Genomic DNA, 23,586 nt, shown 5'->3' with positions numbered 1-23,586 from the left:
GTGCCATATGCTGTATGTTGTTATGGTGTATCTGGGAATGTTACAGGGGGAAATTCAGTGCTGGGGAAATTTTAGGACACAGGTAAACTCTGCTAAGGGCTTGCTCTGAACTCAAGCTGACCCAGGCCCCCTGCCCAGAGTGGGATGGGAATGCTGCCATACTGCTGTCACAAAATGTCACTGATAGGAGGACTCCCCTTTTTACAGAAATAAACATTTAAAAAGGGAATGTGTACACTGGAACTTCCTTTAACAAATACACTTTTGTCATGTGACACATTTGATCTTCACAATGGGCATTTGATATCACAATATAAGCAGATCCCAGGAGCTGCCCTCTCTATAGGGACGTCTGAAGTCACCTTTTACAAAATTGCCAAAACATTCCAACCATTTGTGTCCTTGCATGTTAAAATTTGTTTCCTAAACTTAGCCTTTTTTGTTGTAGATGCTGATGCTTATCGGGGAAGGGACATTGCAATATCAAAGGCCACTGGGTGCATCCCCAGGTCATCACAGAGGTGCAAGCCTTTGATTTTCTGTTGTTGTAGTGGCTGGGGCATTAGCATGAGATAGCTGGGAGCAGATGGCTAAAAATGCTAAAATAATATTGACAACAAACTTACATACAAATAAGTGGAAGGATTGATCACTTGCGACACGGTATTTTATAACAGAGGTCCTGTTCTAGGGTGATAGTTTGCATGGAGCCATTTATTCTCCCGTTTCTGCAGTTTAACCAGTATGGTAGCACCCAACGGGGATCCCCCATATACTGTACCGATCGGGCAGCTTGCTGGATCTTCCCTTGAAATACAGATACCCCGTGTGACCCTTTGATTATGAGCCACGAGTTTCCTTCATTCAATTGGCCCATTGTGATTGTCACTTTGAAAGTGAGAATTTGTCATTGTCCCAGGCAGAATCGTTTGAAGTGGAACTTGCTTTTTATATGCAGGAGTATGAATTTAAAGGGCATCTCCCCTTGCAAATACACTTGGCTTATTTTAAGGTCGGACCTCCTGCCCACGGTCAATCCTGATGGTATCCATGTAAATGTCATGTGTTATCAGTGTTACTGTGTATTAAAGGGACAATAATGATACAACGTTGTATAAAGGCCATTGTTGTATGTGCCAGGGTATGTTTAATTGTACTTCTGACTTCCTGCTCTACTGTGTTCTACTGAGTCAGGTACAAACAATACTCCTTTCCCCGGTAGTTCTGTATTTCTGTTTGCAAAGACACACCAGCAATCTGTAAGTTTCACTGTATTGTGTACCTTTGTCTACAAAGGATAGGTGATGTTAGATAGATGATAGAGAGATAGACGATAGATGATAGATAGATAGATAGATAGATAGATAGATAGATAGATAGATAGATACAGAGAGAGATTGATAGATATCTCTAAATTACAATTATCATAATAAAGCACTTGCCATTAAAACTAACTACTTGGAAAGTCAGTAACCCAAAGAAGTAATAAGGTACTGTACAGCACATTTCTTGCCTTTGGTACTTTTTAGCTAACATTTAGTTATGTGAAAACACAGATCATACAGTATTAGCCTCTTTATTAAAAACAATTAAAATACATGCTCTTGCATAGTCAATTTGATTTTTATTTTTATTAGTTTATAAAAAAATAGATATATACAGCAGTAAAATTTTATAAAATTCGCCTTCAGGTCATAGCTTCCTGATGTACTACAATACGTCCCAGAATGAGTTCAGTCAGTTTCAGAAGAAATTGCTTGAGACCCAGGGAACAGCAAAACACAATAGTGCAAATTCAGTCGATAAAGTTGAGGAAATGGCAGACTCCTATCCATCTTTGGTAATGTCAGTACTGGCTTTATACAGTATGTACAGTATCTGGCTGCAGGACTTGCTTTTTCTGTCGCACATGCATGGCATGTGTAATCTTACATACTTAACCATGATTATATAAAGGTATATGTGAGTAGTACTTGTGAATCTCCACCCTTCATGCTGTTCTCTCTACAAACAACCTAGACCCTATATATGTATTTAATGCATAGATGCAGGATTGAGCTGCTAAGGTCTGTATATACAATACATACTGTACAATTTATAGGTAACACAAGTAACGATATATATTGCAAAGTCACCCTAGTTTGTGCCTGCTTGGGGTGCAGCAGAATGCATCGTGTTGTTAACTCTGTTCCGAGACGATCGCATATATTTGGTCTCTAGCTGTGAGTCTTTATACTTAAACGTCCTTGGATGGCGACAGCGTCGCAGTTTCATGTACAGACTTTGAAAGTGGAGTTTTTACGCAGATACTGGATGCTGGTCCGGACGGGGGAGAATTGGGCAAAGACCCCTCCCTTTCCCTTTTCTTTTGTTTCATTCGCCTATTCTGGAACCAGATCTTAACCTGAGTATCGTTGAGTTGGAGGGAGTTTGCGATTTCGATGCGTCTTGCCCTGGTGAGATACTTGTTAAAATGAAACTCCTTTTCGAGTTCAGTCAGTTGTTTGGTGGTGAAGTTTGTCCTCACGGTGCAGGGGGGACTTGCTACCCCATATTCAGATTGTAAACCTGGGAGAAAAGATGTACAAACCAGTTAGCGCCTCAAGCATTCTCTGCGCTTTACTAATGCGCCATGACGCATGGATATTCTGGCTACTGGTTAAGTTAACTCACATTTCAAATTAAAAAATGTATGAAGACAGGCCTAACTTTGTAGGGCACAGAAAGAAGAGTAAAGTTATACAAATAATGCTGCTGGATCTCAAGAGAAAACTACTCCGTGATTGTAGAGAGAAAAGCAAAATGTTGCAAGTAAACCTTAAGTGCCAAAATACAAGTGCTACAAGTGCGCTACCTTGTTTCCTGGGAAGCAAAAAAACCCTAATTGTAACAACATAAATCAAGTGGGTTCTAGAAAGGAACTGAAAGTGTTACAACTTAGTCCATTGGATTCCAGGGGTAAATGCAAAGTGCTACAGTTTAATAACTACTCCCTTTTGCAGCAGCTATGCTTTTGGAATATATTGGAATATCAAGCTTGGCAGGACTTACTTTTCTTAGGTGGGTTCCTTTTAACTTTCATCCAATCAAACGTGCTGACATGGGTGTCAGACGCCGGGGAGGCAGGTTTTGGGTAAGTGCCAGGCGAAGGGGAGATACTCTGCAAGTTGCCCCCAGGATAAACTTCTAGTGGTTCCTTACATTGGGCGATTTGAGCCATTTGGGTTTCTTCTCCAAGAGTCCTGTAGCTCAGCTGCCCATTGAGGATGTACGATCCATTCCCTGGGAATACAGAACTGCCATAGGGAATGTGGCCCCCAGTCTCTTCTACCAAGTGATTAGATCCATAATAGTCGTAATCGGTGCTGCTATGTAAGAAACTGTAATCAGAAGGTGGGGGTGGCTCATAAGCGACATCTAGGCTGCATGGAGCATAAAGTGCTGGAGACTGGTGAGAAGCCTGGTGGGCAACGGAGCCAGGCACACCTCCAACTGGCATAAAGGGATGATCTGCTCCACTGCCAGGGTAAGGCTGCAAGGTCATGTTTCTTTGGTCGCTGCGGCAGAACTTGGGTGAAAAGGCTACAACATCCCCGCAAGAAGTGTATTCTAGGTAGGAATTCATCTCTAGGGAGACTTCTCCGGCCGGACAGCTGAGGAACCTGATGATCCCTCAATCTTTCACCTGGACTTCTCCTCTGGTCTTGTTACACTGTATTGCCTAATATAGAGTGGCGGTCACGTGCTTCCTAGTAGCCAATCAGGAGCGCTCCCTGCTAGAGTTCCAGGTGGAGCTCACAGCTGGTGGTGGAGCGGCTGCTCTTTAAACTTTCCGAGTCGGGAAAACTCCAGCAGCCAGATGCCCAGTGCCAGACCCGTCAGCAGCAAGTCCTGGAGGGTAACCAGTTCATGCTAAGTACATGGAATTTACTCACAGCCCAGAAATACCTCCTTGGAAGATAAATGTGCGTGAGAGTGCTGGCAGTGGCGCTGGGCTCATCAGCTGGATAGCAGCCCCTGAACATTGCACTTTCCTTGCATTTGGTGCGGAAGGTCACTCCGATCTATGTTCCTTGTATGGTGCATTGTAGTGGAAAACAAGGGTACATCATCTCTTTTTTTGTATAGATTTATCAACCAGTGCTATACAAACTGTACTTACACCGGGCTGCAGAGAGCTATAGTTATGCCTGTTATTAAGTGTCCGCTTTAACCCTGCGCTGGACTTCCTAGGATGCTCAGTGGGAATGTCTACCCTTTTAATGTTTTTATGATGCTGTCTCGGTTAAATGTTTTGCTGCCCCCTCTTTACCACCGGCTGCAGTTAATGGATGCAGAAAGGGAGCGCTAAGTGCCTGGAACCCAGGGTTCAGCAAGCTAATAGCTCTGGCGCAGTCCCATGATAGTTTTGCTTTTGTTTAGATATACACCCTGGGACCTGCCTCTGGGACCTTCACTGCCAGAGTACTAGTGTTGTCTCACTTAGCACCAGGGGTTCACATCAGGAATTGTCTATATACCTTACACATAATATGTATGGTTTGGAGATTAGTTATGAGCCAATGTTTTGCTCTAGTGGAACGGTTATATAGTCAGTTATATCTAAACCCCAAAGAGTCTCTTCTACCTTATAGGTCTCTCATTAACGTCAGAGAAAGTTTATTTTACAGAATGTAAGCTCTTGTGAGCAGGACCCATTGATTCATTATGTATTCCTTGTTTGTTTGTTTGTTTATTGATTGTAATATCCTGCACAACTTGCAACAACTTCACCAAAACTTGGGCATTTATATTTTGTATATGTTTTTATATGTGTTTCGTATAAATACACATTTTTTTTACATATACCCATTGTTGCTGGTTTTAGGGTAGAGTAAAATGTATTTGCCATGGGCCAACAGCATAACAGAGGCACTTGGGGCAAAGTTACATAAAAGTTTTATTTTTAAAAGTTAACTGCATAAAATTTATAATATATAAAATATATAAAAACTTAGTTAGTTGTTATTAAACTGCATCTACCAGGATCCACCCACAGATAACAGCTGTATGGAGATTGAAACATGGAACTATGGTTTATCAGCTGGCGGGTTCAAATTATTCTAAGTATAACCTCCTCAAATAGGGTCTGATTGACTTATCATAGTCCTTATATTTTCTAACTTTGTCCCTACAGGGGATTCTGGGAGGTGTAGTTCAGTAACAGCTGGTGTGGCTACTCTTTCCTCCTCCTTTCCTATTTATTGCATGATTGTGGTAATTTATCACTCTCCAGACCTTTCAGCAGAGTTGTATTTAGTAAATCAGTGCTATAACATTGTAATAATACAGAACACATATTTGTTATATGATCACAGGCACATCTGCTTCCACCATGAAACTAGATAATCCAAAGGGCTAACATTGTTTCCTCTGGGTACTGAGTGGTATTTCCAGCCTGTGCTGTAAGTCATGAGGGTGCATAATGTATCACCTAGTTAAGCAGTCATCAGCTGTGATAGGGGATTATGTGGGTGTCTGTCAGGATTTACTTGGGGGCCCACTGATCTCATTTCTCAGGGAAATTCAGAAAGTTTTCAGAATGATCTACATTTATTGCATTACTCACCCAGCGACCAAGCATTAGGATTATTATTCTCCCATGTACAGAATAGATAAATATATCATTAACTATTTAAATAAGTGCCAGCCATGTATTACTTCAACAGTTTTACATGATCCCTTATTTACTTGTGTGCACATTGCATCGGTGTCAATATGAGAGAGATATAGCTTGTGTAATCTCTTACATGCCCTTGATTTGTGCTGTTTAGTTGTGGTACTGGTACTGTAGTGCACTGCATTAGCCTCAACAGGTGCCAAGCTATATGTACAGTAATCCCTTCACTATTGATGCTAAAAACTACAGTGTCGTGTCCCAAATGCTTTTTTTGGTGTTGATTCTACAGCAAATGTGTAGCCATAGTAAATCAGACCCAGTGTTGTACAAATACAAGGAGTGGTTAGAACACATGAGAATGTTCTTTACGTTAATGCACCAAGTATGCTTAGAAATTATAGGAGAATGCAGAATATCCCCTTGTAATTGTCAGCTATGAATTATTTAGGCTGCATTTGGACACTGGTATTTTCTGCTGCAGACGCCTGCCCTACCCTAAATCCTTTCCTGACAATCATAAATGGGATCGACATTGCTTGTAGCTGCAATCAAAATACTTTTTGAGCCATATCCTTATCACAGAACTAAAGCTTAACAAAGAAGTAGGATAGAAATGCTACACAAGTTGTTGAATTTCTGTACCTTCCCAAGATGGCCAAAGCCCTTTAGCAGGGAAGATCTGTGCCTCCAAAGATGCTACCAGTTGCTCTAGGCTGCTGTCACATGCCTCACCTTAGGGGCCAACAATCAGCAGGTAGAATTTACTGGTCACCTGTTTAAAAGCACACATCTTGTTGGTTGCTATGGGTTACTGCTACTGGTGCCTTTTATTGCATATGGGGGATAGAATATAAAAGCCACAATACAAGGCAAATTAGCCATACAGATTCTCATTACATGGTATGTCAAACTAGTGTATTCATCAGAATTGAATTCTACATTGTGCATATAACCAGGTAGGACTACAACAATGTGTAAAATGCAGGAGAACTTCAAATCAGGGGATGTAAAATTTAGGTATCATTTGATGAGCCCTGTAGCGCCAGCTTCTATAACAAAAACACTTAATGTTCTTTATAATGATTTCTGATAATCCCTAGCTTCTCAACCACACCCTAGAGTACACTGAGCATGTGCGATGTCACTGACTTTCAAAAGAGGGCCTAACCAGATCATCGTTGTTAAGGTGTGAAACGTATATGCTGATACAGTAAGTTCAGTGATTCAAATATAGCATTTCTGGTCATATTCATTATAAAGCTCCTTTAAAGGGGAAGGAAAGGTACAATCACTGGAGGGTGCCAAATGTTAGGCAACCCCCCAGTGATTGTAATCACTACCTTCTGTCAGCAGAAAACTGCAACAGCTTGGGGTCTTGGCGAGCAAGTGATCCTCTTTGTCCTGTTTTTTACTATGGGATCCCGGGTCGATGCATGAGCAGTAGAGTGAAAAAGTCGTTTTTTTTTGTAAAAGTTCAGCTTTTCACTCTACTGCGAAAGCGACGTGAAGACAGAAGAAGGAAGAGGATCACTCACATCTACCCCAGGCTGGTGCAGTTTTCTCCTAACTAACCTGGTTTGGGGACACTGAGAGCAACATCCAAGGGGTTGGTGAGCAACATGTTGCTCACAAGCCACTGGTTGGGGATCACTGCCTTAAAGGAACAGTAAGACCAAAAAACAAAAGTGTATAAAAGTAATTACAATATAACGTACCATTGCCCTGCACTGGCGAAAGTTGTGTGTTTGCTTCAGAAACACTACTAAAGTTTAAATAAAGAAATCTGCTGTTTAGCCATGGGGGCAGCCATTAAAGGAGAAAAGGCACAGGTTACTTAGCAGATAACAGATAAAACACCATTATATTCTACAGAACTTATCTGTTATCCAACACCCACATTGTTCCTGAGGTATATATCACAGTTAACAATTCTCTATCCCCCCATCTTCCCAGGCCAGGTGCTTTGGGGTTATACTCGATTCTGCCTTGTCCTTCAGTCCTCATATCCAGTCACTTATCAAATAGTGTCACTTTCACCTAGGAAATATTTCCATAATGCAATCATTTATCTGCCAACATTCTTATTCACTCTCTCATCATATCACGCCTGGGCTACTGTAAAAGTGCCCATACACGTGAAGATTTGCTCGCTTGGCGAGGTCGCCAAGCAAGGAGATCTTCTCCCGATATCCCCACCTACGGCTAGGTGATATCGGGAAAAAATGTAGGCTAATTCGATCGTTTGGCCCTGGGGCCAAACTATTGAATTATAATGATGGCAATGGGGCAATCAGTTTGGGGACCGCATCAACGAGCCGATGCGGTCCCCGATCCCACTAAATCTTTTAACCTGCCCGATCGATATCTGGCAAATTTCAGGCCAGATATCAGTCGGGCAGGCCCCTTCGTTCCTGCCCCTACACGGGCCGATAATCTGCCGAATCAGTATAAGGGACCAATATCGGCAGCTACAATCGACCCGTGTATGGCCATCTTAACTCTCTATCAATTGGCCTTCCCCTTCAAAACTGTCCCCTCTCCAGTCCATATTGAATACTGCTGCCAGGCTGATACACCTCTGCAAACGGTCATCCTCTGCCAGTCCCTGCACTGGCTTCCCCTACCATCCAGAATAAAATGTAAACGTATGACACTCGCATTTAAAGCAGTTCATAACTCCCATAACACCCATCTCTGAACTTATCTCTAGGTACCATCCAACCCACTTGTTACGCTCCTCTACTGACCTGTTCCTCAGCTTCTCTCTCAAATATAATTCTCCTATTTCATTTTTCATAGTGGCTTTGGTTTACTCAGGGCCATATTTGCCATATATAGGCACCAGTGGGTCTGTGCCTGGGGCAGCAGATTTAGGGAAGCAGCCCTGGGGTGCCTATAAGGCATATTAAATTTGTAAGAAAAAAAAAACCAAGCTCACTGCCTTGGTACTAATACTTGAGTAAATACGGAAATCCAGTGGCATGGCTGCAGAGATGGGGGTACCTTTTCCTCTTCAATGCAATACAGCAAGCCTATCTGCACATACACAGGTTGCAGGATGGGGAGGTCTGATGCCTAGGGGCCCATTTACTTACTCACGAACCGTCCGAATGCGTCTGATTGCGTTTTTTTCCTAATGATCGGTATTTGGCGATTTTTTCGGAAAAATTATCGCGACTTTTTCGTTGCCATCCGAATGTTGCGTAAAATCTGGTGATTTTTTCGTAGTGTTAAAACTTGCGCGAAAAGTCGCGCCTTTTTCGTAGCCATTCCGAAAGTTGCGCAAAATGTTGCGATTTTTTTCGTAGCGTTCGGATTCATTCAAGCTTCAGTATGGTGACTTTTCTTGGGCCAGGTTGGAGCTGCAGGGTGCCATTGAGTCCTATGGGAGGCTTCCAAAATCATGCTAAGTCTGAAAGTTTCGGCCGCCGCTTACAAGCGCTCAATACGAAAAAGTCGCGACAAGATACTAGCGAATCGTAATGGCTACGAAAAAGTCACGTTCTTTCGCGAAAATCGTATTGGTAACGAAAAAGTCGCGACAATTTCCGAAAAGTCGTAAAGGCGCTGAAAAAATTGCAAAAAATACGAAAAAGACGCAAAATGTTCATTTTCCAATCGGAATTTTTCCAATTTGGATTCGAATTCGTGTCTTAGTAAATCAGCCCCCTAGAGTCTGCCACCTGCAACTCCCTTTCCAAGTGGTTGTGCTTTTTATTAAACACCACAGGGATCACCTGAAATTGGAAATATGGGTGCTACAACATGGAGGTAGCTACTGCTCCTGTATAAACTATAGCAAAAGAGAAAGTTGTGCTCATTACTGAACAATTTTAAATGATTATCCAGGGATAAAAGAAGCGTGACCACAATATTTATACAGACAATTGCAAGAAATCCTTTGAACTCGTCCCAATCATTAAGGACATTAAAGGGGCCTCCTGGGCAGTGTGCAAAGTGCAAAAAACATAAGTAATGCTTTGCAGAATTGGCACAGACCCCTGCATTCAGTTATGGAGCACAGAGACCTGCAGCTTAGTCCCAAGGAATATAGTGCTGACTGCAGGGGAACTCTGCTTAGCAGTAAAGGGGCCCATGATTACTGGTAGTGGCCCTGTGCCAAACTATACAGGCTAACTAATTCAGCCAAAGTTGCTATTAGCACAACATGACTAAGTACACTTACTACCCATGCACATCTTATTAGCATATTTAATAATATCAAAATAATTTCAAAAGAAACCTTAACGTGTGTTATCTTCCATGTGTTATCTTTAATAGATTTCAAGAGTCCTTGCTTTTCTTTATTTCTATATAATGACAGGTCCCCCAAGCTGCCTGAGGTCTGCTGTATATATATTATGCCACTGTTCAGCTGCCCAAAAGCTGCTACAATCACCATCTGTGGGTCCCATTCACTTGAATGTAAAGCACCAGGCTGTGCATTTGGCCCAAATGTTTTTTTGCTCCATTTTGCTTGGAACTTCCCATCAAAACAAATGGGTTCTGCATTAGCCTAAGAATCAATATAAATAGCACAGCAGTAGAGATGCACTGCACTAAATCCATAATATTTGTATTTGTTCAAAGAGCAATCCAAATCGGAACCCTAATTTGCAAATTTGCAATTTTAAAAACAGCATAATCAGTGAACAGTACATTGTTGCATTGTTTACCAAAGCTTTAAAGTAATATAACATATAACATATACATTTAGCTCTTCTACAATGTAGTGCAGAGAACTAACAATGGCCCCACAAACATGCTACAACACCAAAGAGATAAAGGCCATAAAGGGGCTTGCTGGAACCCCCTGGACATTAAGTTAACCCTAGACTTTACCTTAACTGACATTCACACTGGTTTCCTTAATTCGCTGCTTTGGGTGCCCCAGTGGGGTGGCGCATGAAGGCCACAACTAGGGGTAAGCAGCAGAGGCACCTGCTTTGGGTACCAGTATTTTAAAATATATCAGCATTTCCTCATGAGACCAGCTCCTGGTTTCTCCTCATCTTTGTCATGTCAGCTGGTCTGTGTACCCCACTAACTGTTTTATACAAGGGAAAATGGTATGGTGGGACAATAGGGACCACCACCCTTGCCTTGCATGCCATTCCTTGGCCCAGTTCGTAGGGGGCAGCCCAGAGTTTTCAAAGCTGTGCTATAAATTTAAAAGTATGTTTACATAAAAATATCCTTCTTTCCAGGAATAATGCAAATTTTTCAAAAGGACAGGCTAAAAATGTATTACCAGGCTTAGAAAGCCAGGGTATGTTGCCTTTAAGCAGCCACTTACTAAGCTGTTTCTGGCAAAGCTATAAGACTGCGCTTTTACATTTGTATGTTTATTGCATACAAAATATATAAATATTTTGGCGATTCCATCCGTTTAAATCATGTTCACATTGTAATTTGTTAAACATACAATCTTTGGCCCCAGGGGGTAGTGCATGTATATGTATATCTAATTAAGAAAAATATATTTGCTCCCTCTGCCGCTAGTGACTTTTATAAATCACTAGAATTGAAATAGTTAATGTCTCTAGCTTCCCTGTGTCTGTTAAAATAATTCTGTATAAAGAATTGCCTTTATTTGGTTCTGGTGACACAGATAACTAATTGCAAACTCGCCGATCTTTAATAAATTAAAGGCGGGTATTATCCATGGTATATTGAAATGAAATCTCTCCAGTATTGGTCTCTCCTGACGCAGATTCCCAGCTGGCCTAGGATTGCTCTGGAGTAGGAGTTATTGTTGTTGAGAATAGAGAGTGCATTGCATGATTGATGAACCTTCAGCAGAACCCCACTGATAGTCTGCTCAGCGGCAGGACTGCAATACGGTTACTTCAGCGGCTCATTTAATGGGAAATGCTTGAGCGTTTAGTTTGTAAAGTGCCCTCATTCTGCTGCTTAGGATCTGCAGACATTCTAATGGCTAAGATGCATTCAAATGAGTAACTCTTATACAGCACTGCTTACTACATCACTCACTAGGGCTTATTTGCTAAGAGAGATGCACAACTGATTCTCTGTTGAAAAACAGGTTTAGGGTTATGCCCCTAAAATGGCAACCAACACTATTTTCATCATATATGTAGCCAAATAATTGTAATATTTAACATTTACTCATACCATGGGAAGATTGTTTATATTTGCTGCAGTATGGACCTTGCATGGCCAGTTTGAGGCCTATAAAAGCAAAATTGTTGGTTCAGGATTAAAACATATCATTCTTATATGAAGCATTGGTATTCCCTCAAATCTGGCAACGTGAAGTTTTCCAGATGTTGTCCCACTACAAGTCCCACCACCAGCCAGAGCTATCAAGCATATCTGGGTTTGCTACCCTCTACAATATCTGATTTACAGATAACTACTACCATCCAGTGATATTTAAAAATGCAAAAGAATAATGGCATTGGACAAAATCCAGATTGGACTCCTAGAAAACTGCAGATGAGTTTACAAAGTAACCCCTGCAGCCTCGCCTGCTGTATGTTACAGGGGACAGTAGAGGGGGCTTCTCCATATACACTGTCTTTTCACTCTGCTATTCTCCATTCAGTGACTCAGTGAACTTCAGACATGAATAGGTTTGGGTGGTCTATTCATCTTTGAGCAGCAGAATAACAGGGACCACTCCTGAATAGAAAAGCAAGTATAGTTGCTTCTTTCCAATCTGTGCAGCAGAGATTTTAAAACTGTATTTTCCACAGCTGCTATTAAGCCACAATTTCCTTTTGATTTTACCCCAAAGCACTGCTGCCATGACTCCCAGTCAGTAGTTGCTGGGGCTACTAAGATTTACATACAAGAACAGATGGAGAGCCAGTTCCCTGCCATTCAGCACACCTACTCTCTATATGCTTATCTCTATATAAGTCTTTTGATGCTATGCTGCTTTGCTGGCTTAGGTCACAAATTACCCTAGACATTTTCATGATATATGTTCTATATATATATATATATCTTGTCTGACACCCCTTTATTCCCTATGTGTTTACCCTTGCCTTTCAGATTTATCTTTGATTTTAAGATCCCAGATATTGCAGATTTATAGAAACTAACATCTATAACTGCATAATTATCCATAATTCTAAATTAATAAATTTAATTATACATACTTTATAATAAAAAATAATGATAATTATGATAACACTGGTACTTATTTCTTACATTAAAGGGTAAAGTCTGTGTTGCAAAGCAGAGGAACATCATGAAAAGTTGTAAATATGATTTTTTGTTAACTAAATAAAGTAATTCAATGCTTTAGATTTCTCCATTTGTTAATATATTAACAGAAAGACTTATGTCAAATATAAGAGTAATGAATGTCATTTGCTGTGGGCTGTAGGTCAGCTGAAGCCGGAAAAGCTCCACAGAATGCATATGAATGCTTCCAGCATCCCCAGCATTTTTTGGACTTGAAGGTACATTGAAGTAGCAGCACCAGGTGATTCTAAGGCTGAGTAATGTCTCCTTGGCCTGTTTTTGGTTATATAAACCTGGGCTATCAGATGGTAGATATGGGGCTTCTGGTAGCTTGTAGTGAACTGCTAGCAGGTTACTTAATTTTGTATAATTAATGTCCATGCTTAGGAACTTTCTTGCAAATAATGAAAGTGGTGCAGCAGTGTGTTGGCTTTATATTCTTGGAACCCTCCATAAATAAGCACCGATGATTCTGTGACAGCTATATGAATGTAAGAAAGATGTTACCCATATGATAGAATATATGAGTTACATTTCTGTGACGGCTCCTGTGTAATCTCTATATGCCCTTTAGCAAGTCAGTTTATCTTCTTGCAAATCAGGTACCAAAGTAAGATTGTAAGTTCAGAAAGAGATGTACTGTGCCTGAAAAGGATTTGATGTATAGCCCCAAATAGATAGAATTGATTAATAATAACAGATTAATTATGCTTTGGAATTTGATCAATTAGTAAACTCCACCAATATTTTATTGGCTGTAAAGAAACACATTTTATGCTGATGTTTACACCTCCTTTCCTGTAGTTTCTTTGGGAGTTTCCTTGTTAACTACCTACGAATGAATGAATATTGCTTTATTCCACACCTTGTGTTTCAACCCTTTCTCCTTGTAGATTGTAAGCTCTTGGGCAGGGCTCTCTTCACCTCTTGTATCGGTTATTGATTGCTTTATATGTTACTCTGTATGTCCTATGTATGTAACCCACTTATTGTACAGCGCTGCGGAATATGTTGGCGCTTTATAAATAAATGTTAATAATAATAATAATAATAATAACATACATTTTAAGGGTTATTTACAAATGCAGAATTTCAGCATAATTGCAGGCTACAAGGATTTGCACCCACCTCCAGTGGCCATGATGAACACAACTCTGCAGTGGAGGCTGGGCCCCCCGCAAAAAAATCTGTGGAGGGGCTTGGCATGCACAACCACCCCTAACCAGCCCCATTTTCAGAGTGTGGCATTTAGTGCAGTGACATAGGGGGAGATTAGTCACCGCACGACAAATCTTCGTTGTCGTAGGCGACTAATCTCCCCGCAATGCCATCCCACCGGCTAGAATGTAAATCGCCGGTGGAACAGCATGTGCGGTGCCACAATTTGCCGAAGTTGCCGAAGTTGACTTGAGAGGAAACTTCTGGCGACTTCGGCAAATCGCAGCGCCGTGTATGCCATCCCACCAGCGATTCACTTTCTATTTGTAGCGACTAATCTCCCCGTGTGTCACTGCCCTTATGTCACTGGAAGCACTGCAGCATTAGGGTGTGATTCTTTTGGAGCAAGACTGCTGCCCCATTGGCTTGTTTTTAAAAATCTGAAATGGCCCTTATGTGCTAATTTTTGTAAAACACTAGAGATGAAAAAAGAGACTTTACATTTTGAAAAACTAATGATCCCCTTCTGCTTTGCATACAGGAAGTGTTAATGCTCCTTTCTTTTTCTCAACAAGCAACTGCCCTTGTACCAGACCCAATTACAGGAGTGTTTTTAGAGCCCCATGCCACCTGTTGCTGGCTGAAACCAGGTTCTTACCTTGCGTCAGTGACCGATGTACTTGTGTTGTATAAACAAGCAAGAAAGTTGTTAAAATCTATTTAGTTACCAGTCACTGAGTAACCTATGGAGATGTGTGACTAATAATCCAATAAAACCATACAGTAAATATATATACTATTCTTTTTTAAATCTAGTGTTTTACTAAAAAATGCACTCAGGTCAAGATGCAAATTTTATTAAATTTACACAGAAAAATATTACTTTACATTTTTTTATCAGACTTTGTCCCTTCTCATCTCTTCCCTTACTTGAGAATTCAGAATTCTCAAGAGTTACTTTCTTGATTTGCTTTCTCATTACCAAGTCCAAACCCTATCAATGTAGGAAACTTTTTCTTGGTCACTAATACACTTGGTCGAGAAACGCTATGTGATGTTACCTTGTGGGCCCTATAGCCTAGTTTCGACTGCACACATGGCTGCACAGACTTACTTATTTATACTGTATATTTTAGTACAGGTATAGGATCTGTCATCCAGAATGCTCGGGACATGGGGTCTTCCGGATAAGGGATCTTTCGGTAGTTTGGATCTCCATGCTTTAAGTTTACTAAAAAATCATTTAAACATTAAATAAACCCAATAGGATTGTTTTGCCTCCAATAAGGATTAATTATATCTTAGTTTAGATCAAGTACAAGGTACTGTTTTATTATTACAGAGAAAAAGGAAATAATTTCTAAAAATTAGAATCATTTGTTTAAAATGGAGTCTATAGGAGACGGCCTTTCCGTAATTCAGAAATTTCTGGGTAACAGGTTTCCGGATAACTGATCCCATACCTGTAGTAGCAGTTCTTTAAGTCTCTGCTGATTCTGGACAGATTGGTTGTGCTCTTCTGCAGTCAGAGACTCCTGGGAAATTGGGGGAAATAACACATGATGTTCACAGGGTAATGCCACAAATAAAATCAGGTGGGTGGGTGTTTAATTACCATAAGAGGAGAAACAGAAAAAGGTAGGATTTTTATAAGATGGTTTATGGAAAAGAAGGTTTGAAGGGGTGGTTCACCTTCAGGTTAACCAGACCTCGGTACCACAGAAGTTGGACGGCACTGCTCTACATCATACTAACAGTTCAGATAGGACAGACAAGAACAGATCAGATAGGGAGACAGAAGGTTGCTATACATTATACACGTTACACATTGCAGGCCTCTATAAATCACATTCAACAGTTAATAATTAAAATGCAGATTCATGTAAATAAAGATTGGATAACCCTATATTGAAATGGATACTGCCATCAAATAATAATTCTGTTTATTTTTTGTTTAGCTGTCATGTATTTATATTGTGTATAAGTACTTTGCTTCAGTTTCCTTTGCCTCAACTAAGCCTCCTTATCTCTTTAAGCTATACTCTTGCCCAAGCAGCAGTGCAGTAAATGCTTGATCTTGCTTTGTCCTGTGGGATGCAGACTCTGATCATCAGTAGATATCTAGAATTTCTACCATAAAGCAAGGCAGACTTCCGTTGTTTGCAGAAATATACATTGTTAGTTGCATGCCTGAAAAGTACCAATAACTTCCAAAGCTGTCAAGTAAAAAATTAGATTACAAAACTACACAGCTTTACATAATTCTTTGCATAATTTTCAGGTAAAACTTTCCTACAACAGTAAGGCTCATTTGTGAATACACTGTATAGTGCAAATAACCATGTGTGTCCCCACATTGTAGCATCATTGTGCACTCTTCCTTTGCAGAGTTGGGATGGTGTTACTTCTGAGATGCCAGTCACCACATTAATGAAAGCATTAGCACAAGCATTAGCACACAGTTCCCTTGGAGCAAGCCAGTAGCAGCTATTGCCACAACCTGCTGTTAAAACCTTGGAATTCCCTCCATGTCAAGGGTGGGGGTAATTCCAGGTTCCCTAGCATCGGTACAAGGACTTGTTCCTTTTGCAAAATTTATCACAGTGTATGTACCTTTTGTAAATTGTGTCAAAATGTACACAATTGTGTTGCAGAACACTAGCAGTTGCATTTAAACATGAGCCCTAGTATCTCTTTAATTCTAAATTTTTTTTCTCTCTGACAAAAGATCTATTTATTTGTGCCAGTGGTGTGCTTGTTGGTGCCAGCACCCTGGAGCGGTGGACAAATGAAAAGTCTGTCCCCATCTCCTTAGGGCTTATTTATAGCCACAGCCGTGCAAATATGGACACAGTCATTGCATGAATTGATGCCAGGCCCAGACTGGCAATCTGTGGATGCTGGCAAAAGCCAGAGGGGCTGCTGTAAGATGACAGTCACTATTTAAGGCCCTGTGGAGGGCTGTTTGGGCATTTGTGTACTTAAAATGCCAGGGCCTATTTTGTATCCCAGTCCAGACCTGATTGAAGCCATTCATTAAAAACACACCTTGCCTTTCTGCATAGCTGCGCTCAGCACCAGTATGTCATGCCCCCAGCTCTCAAACATACACAAGTTCACCAATGGATCAACTGCCACCTTAACTTTTTACTTGTGCTGAAAGCAGACATCATTTTGACACTGAGCACTGTAAAGGATGCAATCTCATCTTCAGAAAATGTGAGCACAATTCCACTAAAGAACACATACAATTGCTGATTTGTCCCATTGTATAACACTCATAACTGCACTTGTTTTAATGCAAAAAAGGGGAAAACACATGTGTTTTGGGTAAAATACATGGCAGCTTGCATCTGAAATTGCAAACTGTATTTGCTTTTGTAAATAAGCTCTCTTGTTTTGTGCTCTGAATCATTCATGTGTATTTGTTAGAAATGTGGTGTTACCAACTGTTCTAACTGTATATTAGAAGAAGAAACTATTCTTAGGCGGGAACTTTGTATGCCTGCACAATCGAGATGTCATTATGGATTCTTGGAATTTTCTTTCAACTGTTCACGGTACATCACTGATAAAGGATCCATATACTTTTGATTAAGGATGACTTCTCACAGTATTAAACTCTGTGGTACACAGAAAAGTTGCAGCATTCTTTTAGATGAGAATATTTGTCTGCATATACTTTACCATTTTGCCCTGACTTGCATGGGTGTCTTGCATGGTTGAAGCTGAAATTATAAAAAATACCCTTTCCATTATTTGAGTATGTGTGACATATCTTTGCTTTTCTGATTTGCTAACAGCTGAATGGCCCAATTGTCAGCTATACACAGTGATTAATTAACTTGTGTTCAGGGGGCCCTGGAGGTGCATAGATCAAGAGGCCTCCATGTGACCAGTGGAGCAATGGAATGAAGGAGGGGCTGTCATGCATGTAGCCTGCTTTTTTGTCTTTATGGCACTGTGCATAACATCTGTTTGTGTGTATGTGTGTGTGGCAGTATACTGATCTGAGTGTGTACCAGTGTGCTGATCAGCATGTCTGTGCATTTGTAGTATATTGATCCATGTGTCAGTACATGTCAAGGTGTAAATATGGGGCCTGCTCATGTTAGCATGTCTGTGAGAGTGGGAGAGTATCAGAATACTAATCCTTGTGAATGATTGACAGTCGGAGCTGTTTGTGCCTGGATACTCACCAGTATGAGTCAGTATTTCTGATTGAATAGTAGCACACTGAGATCCCCAAGCCCAGGATCCAGCTCTGGCCATTTACATGTATTTATTCATGCCCACACAGCACACTCTCACATAGAAAAATATACTGACAGAGTCACGCTGCCACACACACAGATCAGCATTCTGACACACACACACATAAAAAGATGGATTTTTATATCCTGCCATGTTTATAAGTAGGGATTCATTTCACTTCTTAAATATATTCATTGACATCAGTAACACATAGTGGCATAGAACGTGTACTTAGGTATGATGTAAAGTATGTATTAATACATGAAGGCATTTTTATTTATTAATATGAGGTGGAGCAGTCATAATTTATGAGTTAAAATTAAATATCATCCATAGCATCTAATGATAGATTGTGGGCATAACCACATTTTAATAATATAATGTAGTCTAATGTAGTAGTGTAAAATAATTCTAGTTTGGTTTTACTAAGAATTTTTCAGGTGGGGGAATACCATGATTCTCTTCAACAAGAAAAGCTATAAAAGTATAAAAAATATTCCAAATAATTGAGCAGTAAAATTATTCTTTTTGGGCTATGTACTTGGCTGAAAAAAATAAGTCACAACACTCACCACTTCTTGCTGGTGTAATCCTTTGTTTATTGAGCTAGTTGTGCCACACAGAACCTTTAGGCATGTGTATGCACATAGCTTACCTCATGGGGGCGCCATGACAGATAACTACCTTAGACTTCCTTACCTTACCCTCCCTTTAGAAGGGCAGCCATTCCCTAATGGGTCATTACTGGAGCCCTGGTAACATATCTCTGTACTGTAAGTACTGTAGTGCTGTAACTTATGGTACAGGGGGGCCCACGTATTACATTTTATTATTATTTCCTGGTACTTATATAGCATCGTGGTGGAACGTGGTGGAACACAATGTGGAACGTAGGAGGGAGAGCAGAAGCCGCCAATGCTCCCTAACTTACTCCTTGGAGGAGATTTACTAATCCACGAATCCGAATACCGAATGGGAAAAATTCGGATTGGAAAAGAAAATTTTGCGACTTTTTAGGAAAAACCTTTCCGACTTTGCATTATTTTGGAAGCCTTCCATAGGAATAAATGGCACTGTGCAGCTCCAACCTGGCGCAAGGAAAGTCACGATACCGAAGCTTGAATGAATCTGAAACTTTCGTACTCGTTTCGACAATACGATTTTTCCGCGGCGGCGACGAAAAAGTCGCGGAAAATATACGACAAATTCGCAATGGCAACGAAAAAGTTGCAAAAAACGAAATAAACGCATTCAGACGCTTTTGGTCCGTTCGTGGATTAGTAAATCTCCACCCTTGACTTGCACACTGAAGGACTCCAGGAGACTTGTATTTTATTATATGCACTGATCAGAAGAACTTATGTAAGTGCATTACTTTTAAAACTTATTTTAATAAATTGTATTACACTCTGGGCTCTGCCCCTGTTTCTTAATTACAGAAAAGAAAACTGAAGGTTATATGAGGAGCCATTCTGTTACATGTATATATAAACCTACTTCTAGTATGTTAATGGGAAATTGGCACAATTGTGTATAAAGAAACACAGAGCACAATATATAATTTGAAGAAAGCACTGGCACTTTTTTCTCATCTCTGCTTAAATTATAAATAAAACACAAGGGTGTCAAAATAATTTGTTTTTAATACGCTGGTTGTTTTTTCTTATTCCTTTGTAGCCTATGGCGCTGATCTGTGTTGATAAAAATTTGAGGATCAGCTTTGAGGAACTGCGATTGGATCATCAAAAGGGACTTTCTAAAGTGAACTTTTCCTTTGAACAGTCTTCTATTGGTACTTACAGTATATAGCATCAACACATTAACACATTATTTCCTTCAGGCTCTGCCCCAGTGGAGCTTTCAATCTAAGGTCTCTATTAAATTCACACACACTATGGTCAGTTTTATCAAGAGCCAATTAACCTGCCTGTTTGATACCAGTAGGGTTGCCACCTTTCCTTAGTCTTTTTACCAGCCAGAGCAGAGATGGGTCCACGAGGTAGGGAATATATTGCTAGTAAATTTGTAATAGTGGCCCCAGACCTGGCTAGTATTTTACTGACTGGGCTGGTGAAATACTGGCCAGGTGGCAACCCTAGACACCACACCACTGCAAGGCCGAAGTTATACTCACTGAACCACTGTGCTGCCCATTTGTAAGTAAAAAAAATAGTTTCTAATGTCCTTCAGCAGGCAAGAGCCCCTCCTTATGGCACAATACCTAGAAAACTTTGCTGAAATCAGTGGTGCTTATGAGCATCTGTACCAGACAAATTGCTTGGGAATCATAGGTTAGAAAGGATATAATAGGGATTTAGTATCAAGGAAAGGAACATGCATGCATGGCAGTGTCAATACTGTCCAAAATGGAGCCAGGGTCAGACTGGGCCACCGGGACACCGGGAAAAATCCTAGTGGGCCCGGCGGCTCAGACCCGACCCATGCCGGCGCTCCCCCTGTCTGACCATTCCTCCCATGACACGTTAAATTTATGCGCACTCAGGGAGGACATCAGGTGGGGGACCGTGTGGAGGGTTAGTGGGGCTCTTGGGGGGGGGTTAGGGGACCTGGGGCCCTGCACCCCCCCCCCCAGTCCGACCCTGAATGGAGCCTAGATTTTGTCAAATTACATCAGCCAGTGAATGAACGGGCTGTGCCTTTTACTCCCACACTTCTTTCTGTTGCAGTTAGTATCTGCAATATTTCCCGTCACATGATCAGAGAGACACAGCACAGCATAAAATTGAGGCTTAAGGTAAAAGATATACGGCAGATGCCAATTTGATAATATACTTACCTATTAGAATATTCATTTTCTGTTTTAAAGAAGAAAGAAAGGTAAAAACCAAGTAAGTTTTATCAGAAAGGTCTATGTAAATACAGGCATAAGCACTCACAGAAACGCTGCACTGACTTCTTTGAAAAAAGATTTCTTGTGTCTGTAATTCCTGTGCCAGAGACACGCAGCTCTCTGCTCTCTGCTCTTTCCTGCTCCCCCCTTCCTCAAGAATGCTAAGAACTCACTCCCCCCCCCCCCTTAGGAATGTGGATCTGAGCCAGTCAGCAGGAAGCTGACTCATAGGGGCACATTTACTTACCCATGAATGTTCCAACGGCGTCCGAATGCGTTTTTGTCGTAATGATCGGTATTTTGCGATTTTTCGCAAAATTTTCGCGACTTTTTCGTAGCCATTCCGAATGTTTCGCAAAATGTCGCAACTTTTTCGTAGCCGGTACGAATTGCGCGAAAAGTCGCAACTTTTTCGCAGCTTTCGCGCCGAGTACGAAAGTTTTGGATTCATTCAAGCTTCAGTATGGTGACTTTTCTTGGGCCTGGTTGGAGCTGCAGGGTGCCATTGAGTCCTATGGGAGGCTTCCAAAATCAAGTCTGAAAGTTTCGCCCGCCGCTTACGAGCGCTCAATACGAAAAGTCGCGACAAGATACGAGCGAATCGTAATGGTTACGAAAAAGTCTCGACAATTTCCGAAAAGTCGTAAAGGCAATGAAAAAATCGCAAAAAATACGAAAAAGTCGCAAAATGTTCGTTTTCCAATCTGAATTTTTCCAATTCGGATTCGAATTCGTGTCTTAGTAAATCAGCCCCAAAGTCTTACTAACTGAGCATGTTCACTTGGTCTGCATGTCTGTGCAGGAGTGAGGCATTATGGGAACTTTCTTTACATAGCTCAGCATTTTTTCTTCCTGTTGGGCTTCAGATCTTCTGAACAGGTGAAATATGGGGAGACTTAAGGGCACTATTGAGATAACTGAAGGTATTCCTGCAGCTTGAGATTAACTCTTTATCAGCCTTTCCTTCTCCTTTAATTGATAAGGTATAGTTCTCCAAAATGCACTTATAATACCGCATTCAGTTATTGGGAGCAAGAGCTATAATGCTCTGTGACAAAATGTTCTTTTTTTTAGATATATATATAGCACTAGTATCACATTGGAAGAAGAATATCATATTCTATTTTTATTCTGTAGAAATGGGGCCCGATGAACATTTCTGAGTCTCCAGAAACAGTTAAAATAGTCCATTTGTAAGTCATTGATATGGATATGGAAGGAATAATTGACTTTTCACACAACAGAAATGTTTTGCTCAGTGACAATACCACAATTAGATATTTCTGTGGCAGTTTCAAACATACCCTGTAATTATCTGTTCTCTTCTACATCTGCATATACAGCATGATGAGTGTAGGTAGTGGTTCCCAGCAGGCTTAGACCGGCAATTTGTGGATTCTGGCAAGTGCAGAAGGGGCTGCTATTAGATTCCACATACATCCACTATTTATTGGGCTGCTAGCTGGGTTATTTGAGCCTCTTTGTGCTTGAAATGCCAGGGTCTACTTTAAATCCTCAGTGTGGACCTGGTTCCCAGGCTGTGGGACTGGCCCCATTTCTGCAGAGAAACCAACCTTGAGGAGTTATGCTCTGGGGTTTCATACCCTGACCATGAACCAGCCCAGGACTGATCTGCCTGAGGCAGCAGTAAGCAGCCAGTTACCAGTTGGCAAAAACAAAAAAAAAGCAAAGGAAAGGGGTTAGGTTTTAGATGCTGTTAACTGGGAGTGGGTGCTTTGGCTATAATTGCAGGTAACCAGATAGGGAGGGTACAAATCAGGGTGACATCTGAAGATTTCATGTAAGTTTACATGTTGGCTAGTGGGACTATATGCAATGGCTGGGTGGCGCTGCCTGAAGGTAAATGGCTGTTTGCTGTCCATGATATTCATGGAAGCCCAACTTGAAGGTGGATTAGGATGAGATATGGGTAAACACTGTCCTTGATATACAGCCCATTGACTGATACAATCTGTTTTGTATACCAGCAACCTTGCTATGAACTAAGGGGCCCATGTTCCAAGTTAGAACTAAAGGGAAGGCTTCAGTCCCAAAAACTGCAAATCATGCAACTGGCAGCACACTGGTATACATAAAAGGATGACAAGTAAAATCCACAGATCTATATGAAAAATATTGGTAGAGCTCCAATGTACCACAAACTGCAAATAATAATCTCATATGGCCAGAAGAACCATTTGCACTGTCAATGTACATAAATGCTGGCGCCCAGAAAGGTTTCTCTTGCTGTACAGCAGACACATAGCACTGTAAACCTTTGTGGGCTCATCCCTACTGCCCCCATCAGATAGGGCCACAATGCTTGCCCTTGTAGCCTAGTAACCACCTTGTTGGTGGTCTAATCTGATCAGGTGGCCCCTGGACCAATGACTGAATCACAAGTATTTTTGTGAAGCTATTAGGTTGGCACAAAGAGCCATAGTCCAAT

The 23,586-nt window shown here is 40.9% G+C and overlaps 1 protein-coding gene across 1 annotated transcript; it reads right to left on the bottom strand.

Annotated features, from left to right (window-relative positions):
* Positions 1-1,607: 1,607 nt before the first annotated feature.
* On the bottom strand, positions 1,608-3,682 carry hoxd1 (homeobox D1). Its single transcript, NM_001016678.2, is given in 2 exon segments — positions 1,608-2,568; positions 3,052-3,682. Coding segments are annotated over 2 exon segments (906 nt in total). The 5' UTR covers positions 3,626-3,682; the 3' UTR covers positions 1,608-2,236.
* Between the last annotated feature and the right edge of the window lie 19,904 nt (positions 3,683-23,586).

Source organism: Xenopus tropicalis, chromosome 9 (genome assembly GCF_000004195.4).
Source record: "Xenopus tropicalis strain Nigerian chromosome 9, UCB_Xtro_10.0, whole genome shotgun sequence".
NCBI classification, from domain to species: Eukaryota; Metazoa; Chordata; class Amphibia; order Anura; family Pipidae; genus Xenopus; species Xenopus tropicalis.
Note: the sequence above shows the minus strand (reverse complement) of the source record. Positions and strands in the feature narration are given on the sequence as shown.